At 34.1% G+C, this 6,000-nt stretch overlaps 1 protein-coding gene across 1 annotated transcript in view; it reads right to left on the reverse strand.

Moving 5' to 3' along the window:
• Positions 1-408: 408 nt before the first annotated feature.
• The window catches only part of B4GALT6 (beta-1,4-galactosyltransferase 6), a gene marked incomplete at both ends in the record, with an annotated part of 28,978 nt that continues 23,386 nt past the window's right edge, over positions 409-6,000 (reverse strand). Inside the window, 4 exons of the mRNA XM_080611624.1 lie at positions 409-556; positions 1,817-1,918; positions 2,791-2,913; positions 5,617-5,804. Coding sequence (XP_080467750.1) covers positions 409-556; positions 1,817-1,918; positions 2,791-2,913; positions 5,617-5,804 — 561 coding nt within the window. The remainder of the gene's footprint in view (positions 557-1,816; positions 1,919-2,790; positions 2,914-5,616; positions 5,805-6,000) is intronic.

Below are 6,000 nucleotides of genomic sequence, written 5' to 3' on the forward strand. Positions count from 1 at the left end.
TTAAAAAGAAACAAAAGCATTCATTTAAATATGGGGGGGGGGGGGAGGCAGTTTAGTATAAAAACATTCCTGGAAGAGGCCTCTGTCCCTGCTTCCAGAGAAGCTACAAGTCTGTTTTCTGCAGTTTATTTAGTTGAGTAGTTAAGATAGAGAATATGAAGAATGAAGGCTTGAACAGTAGTTTCATGCTGTAAACATCTGAGTGGTAGCTGCTGCCTTTCCTTTTTGAACAAAATGCATGGTACATACAATCACTTTAATTCTCATTGCTAATATGCATTATCAAATGGTCAAAAACCTCTAATTCTAAGATGCTGCTTGTTGGTTTTGTTTTGTTTTACAGTGTCTGTTAGTAGCTTCCAGTGTTAAAAGTTTATTCTGGTAGGGTAGCTTGTAATTCCACTTTCATCAATAGTCTCTAACAGGAGCAAGTTCTGGTATGAGATTAACAGTTATATTTTTATACAATCTACTGACAAGTATTTTAGGAGTATATATTAAATTGTTCAACCCATCAATATACTGACGTTCTCTGGAATACCTCAGAAGTTTATATCTGCAGAGGGAGTTGGAAGAAGAAAACATGAGAAACATTTGCAAGACAATTCAATCGATGTTAGACATGATACTATAACATTCATTTAATTCTGAAATATGCTTTAAATTATGAAACTACCTCTCAGCCCTTGAAATTATAAAATTGCCTACCTAAGCTTTCAAATGAGCCACTTTCTGTTTTTTTAATACAGTGATATTTTATATTCACATATACAAGTTAAGACTAAATAACAAAGAAGGAATTCAGTATGTGTACTTTTAATGGTCCCAAACAAAACTGATTTTTAAAGAACATTCAATTTCTTCATGTTCTTTAGCTACAAAACTCAACTATAGAGCTCAGAGAATATCTAGGAACCATCACTGTTCATCATTATACGCTTGAAAGTTGGAATTGTTCTTGATTTCATTCTTGAGACTCCTGCATTTGCAAATTCGAGGTGACTAAAAAAACCCAGAGTTCCTCTTCCCCAGCTTACACATATATAATTTTAATTCCGTATCAGGTATTTACTCATGTCTACTGTACATGTCTTTTTTTTTTTTTTAAATTATGAATAAAGCAGAAAAAAAAGATGCTCCCAGAAAAAAAACACCCATTGTTAACAGAACTGAGCAGTACTTCTAATTAGCTGAAAACACATACCGTAAGCCCTTTATTTTGCTTTTCACATACTAATTTTTAGGTGTAGCTCAGTTGCTGCATTCTATTTACTATTTCAAGGTAGAGCAGCCAGAATTTACTGGCCAATTAAAGTGGCTTTTGCATCTTTGTAGCAAAAGAAAGAAAACCCCAAAGAAAATGTTCTTGTCAATATAAGCAGGAAATGAAAAGAAAGTAGCTCAGAAAAGAATGAATATGATGGAAGAAACCAGTCCCTGAGGAGTTTTAAAGCCTGTTTTCATGCAGGAGTGATTTTCCCTAGATGCACTGCCTTCTTTTGCAGAATATCCAAATTAACCAGCTAATGGAGCCCTGCCAGCACTAATGCCCAAACCATTAAGGAACAGTAACATTCTGCATCAAAGATTTTGATGATAATATCTTCTGACACACAAACTTAGTCTCTCTCATGGTTAAATAAGAAATATCCGAACAGCAAACTGTGTTTAAGAAAACGCAAATTTTAGCATTAAAGATGGAATAACGCTGATAAGCACTGACTGTTTATTTGTACGTGTGGAAGATTTATATATGTGTAAGAAAAAATTTTACATCTTTAGCTCTAGCATTTGAACAGTTTTCCGTTTCCCTTACCGTCCTAAAAACTGGACTTCACCTCTGTGATGATGAGGAATGGATTTGTATTTCCCTAAATCTCCTTCTGGTCTTGTTACATTGTATCCAGCATAGTGAACCCTGTGGTACAATACATAAACATTTTTCTGAAGTGTATCAAAGAGACAGTTTTAAAAGTTATAGCAAAAGTGAAAAATGTGCATCAAATCTTTTAAAGCTAGTCTGTGCATTCACTGACATCCTCTCCCTAAAATACCAAAACACTCCTAACCCAACAACTACAAAAGCTGGCAAAAACCAATGAAGTGTGACATAATAGTAGTAATAATTATGACTATCATTATTTCATATTTAATATTTCCTGCTTTGTTCTTAAAGCACAACTGCATAAAAATATTAAAATAGTCAGGAAAAAAGAATAAAAACATACAAACTCTTCTTTTAAAATATCTCTTTATGTATAAACTTATGCAGTCACTTGGTTTCAACAGCTCAACTGGAACATTTTACATTTGTTTACTGTAAGCAGTTCATAAAAATTGCTGTCCATTGTCCAATTTGTGAATATTAATATAGTCACAAATTAGCCTCTGTCTCCAACACTGCTCCTCACACTTACTCTTCATATCTGTAGGATGATATTCCATAATGCCAGCAGCAAGAGAGATGGAAATTAAAATCAAAACAGTGCATAGGAGACTAGAAGGAATGAGAATAAATATGCTTAATACTGGTATCTATTGTTAATTCTGTTATTTGTTACAAGATCTCACTCTTAAAAGCTGAGGCCAAGAAAAAAGAACATCATATTTACCTCTTTAACGGTACATTCTGCTATTTTTAAAGTGAACTCTTTAGAAGTGTTAGAATTTGTTCATCTAAAACAAATTTTAAAAAGGTAACATCTGACAGAAAAAAAACCCAACTCCTAATAGCTCTCAAAGGGTGGATTGCACAGAACAATGAGAAAGACATAAGCACTGAACACTCACCTGTTCCAAAGATCATCATCTTCTCCACCCCATCCCCAAAAGGCATTTGGAAACCCATTGATCTTCCTGAATTGCTCTACTGTCAAGCCACTTACGCCACCGAAGAACTCATTGTATGGAAGACTGAAAACAAAAGACAAATTCTGTATTATTAGCTGAACTTAGATAGGTAACCCTCTCTTTGAACAATACCTTTCAAAAACACAAGAACCCCAAGTTAAGGACATGAACAGATGATGAATGCATTGCCAGTGAAGCAAAACTGGCTCACAGATCACTGACATTAAGTAAGATACATGAAAGTTGAACAAAATGTTTGCAGTAGTGCCTGATTTGCATACAAGCTACTCTTAAACTAGCTTAAATTAGTATCATGAAACAGAAGTCTACCACATATTTCAGATGGCTGACTTAGACCCATAGCTGAAGTGTTAAGTGAAACCCTCAAACTATTGTATTTCAATACTATTCGACTGGAAAAAAAAAAAACAAACCATCCTCTTTGATCAACTGAAAAAATTACAATTAGTAATGCATCAATCCAGTAATTTCAATTTGTAACTACATCCTACAGAACTGTTAAAACTCAAGGGGAACAGTTAAACAGTACATATGTAACCACAGTGAAAAGCATACTTATTTGAGAAACAATTTTTCAGGTTTTAGAACTTTTGAACCAAAAGGATCTATAGGCAGGTTGGTTTAGTTTTGAGTTTGTGGGTTTCTTGTGTTTTGTTTGGTTTTTTTGTTTTGTTTTGGTTTTTTGGGGTTTTTTTGGGGTTTGTTGGGTTTTTTTGGTTTTTTGGTTTTTTTTTTGTTGTCAGTAAGCATACAGTATTTCCTAACACATATTATTAAACCTACAAGAAATCTGGAGGGGGACTTTTTACAAGGGCATGGAGTGATAGTACAAGGGATAATGGCTTTTAGCTGACATTAGGAAAACATTATTCACTACGAGGGTGGTGAGACACTAGAACTGGTTTCCCGCAGATGTTATGGCTGTCTTATCCCTGGAAGTGCTCAAGGCCAGGTTGGACAGGGCTTTGAGCAACCTGGTCTAGTGGAAGGTGTCCCTGCCCATGGCAGGGGGCATGGAACTAAATGATCTTTAAGGTCCCTTACAACTCAAACCACTCTATGATTCTATGATTAAGTAATAAGCAGTTGGCCAACACGAACAGACACTATAGCTATATAACATAACATACTAAGGCCCAGGCAATGTGACTTCCAGTTCTCAAAACATATTTCAATCTAAAAAAAAAAACAAAACAAAACAAAAAAATTAAGTATCTATATTTACTTCCATTAATATTGATTTGTATCCTTAACCTAGAAGCTGCCACAGTAAAGTGTGTTCCTCTTTACAGAAAAAGCACACAGTTTCATCAAATAAAAGTAATCAAACATATTTCTCAGGAGACGCTTCCAAACCTGGAACCTTCAAGATTTACCATTGCTTAGGACACAATTGCCACACTGAAGGACAAATAACTCCAGAATGCAAGAGGAAAGAAAAAGAAATACACAGTCCCGTAATTTCTGACCTCTGTGGAAACACAGGATTCAACCAAATCTTAATAGCTTTCGGAGAAGGTTGTTACTATGTATATCCCTACTCAAATGAAATAACAAATGTTCTAAAATCCCAGAGACACCCCCCTCCCTAAAACCAAAACATACACCCCCCCCCCAAAAAAAGTCCCAACCGACAAAAAAACCCCACCAACAACCCAAAACCAACCCATCAACCAAAAATAAAAACAACCAGAGTATGACAATTAATGGAACTGTTTGAGCTTTATATTCATATGTATGTATGTGTGTGTGTGTGGTACATGAGCACTTTTGTATATATACATAAATATGTATTTATTTTTATATTTAATAAATATGCATTACTGCATACACTTATTTCCATAAACATACTTTGTAAATCTCTATTTTGACATTTTAGAAATTTTAGAAATGTATATATCAATCCATAAGTTATTATGTAAATACATATTTTTATGTTCAATTTAGATATTTTTCAATACATATAAAATCTTTAAAGGTTTGACTGCCAATTGACTGACAAACTGAAGTCCAAACAGTGTCATGTTTTCAGTGCATTGCTTTTGATCTGTCAGGCTGACCAAGTTGTCAAGTTGATAAACTTCACAAATTAATTTTCAGGATGGCAAATACATACATCTAACAAGCAATAAGCTACAGCTTTATATGAAGTGACTGGAAGAGTGTCATGAGATATCAGAGTGTTAAAAAGCAAGTGAAACATCATTAATGTAAAATGGCAGAAGTGTAGAAAATAACAAAACAGCAGGACCAACTATATTCATCAAATTACAATAGGACTGAATACACAATACTAAGTGTCCTAGCAGTAAGAAAATCTCCTGTTTAAAAAACAGAATAAAGCAGAAATAACTTGAATATTCATAAGAAAATTATGACATTTTTCCTGTAATATTTTGCTAAGGATTATCTCCTTATTTTTGTTAACAACCACTGAAAAACTCATGTTGCCAGGGAAGATTCCTAATAAGCAGGTTAAGTTTTTCCCCTTTGACATACATGGACTTAAATACAGTCAACCTCACTGCAACAAGTTTAACACTGAAAATTGTAAGTATCTTCAAATTAGCAACATATCAAAAGTAGATGCTAAATTTAAATCTTCCTTTAATAACTACATATTCATATATGTAGTAGGAGGCTGTTTTATTGGATTCACCTACTGCATATACTGTCACAAAATTAATACACACTTTAAGAATGTTTCTGGGTCTTTAAGAAACAAGAATAAAGCTAATTACTTACATGTACATGTATTTGTCCAGCTTTGCTGCAAAATGGCGTGGCATTTCTCCACATCCATAATAATTTCGGTCATTTTCAGGTAAGTGATCCACATCGTGAAATATTATGCAGTCCCAGACAGCATCCTTCATAGCCTCTTTGAAGCCAACATTAAACAGCATTGCACGATTAAAAGGTTGCGTACCTGTCTTCAAACAGAAAACAAAGGAGACATTGCAAGAATCAAGAAGAAAGAGACAAAATTTTAATACTATGAGAAATATATTCTCTACCACACACACAAAACAAACAAACAAACAAACAAAACATTGACAAAGATGGCTGTTATTCCTCTAGCTAAGCAGAGCAATAGCTCTGGCTAGAACCAACTACATCAACTGCATT

The sequence above is a fragment of the Psittacula echo genome, assembly GCF_963264785.1.
Source record: "Psittacula echo genome assembly, chromosome: 2".
Taxonomy (NCBI): domain Eukaryota; kingdom Metazoa; phylum Chordata; class Aves; order Psittaciformes; family Psittacidae; genus Psittacula; species Psittacula echo.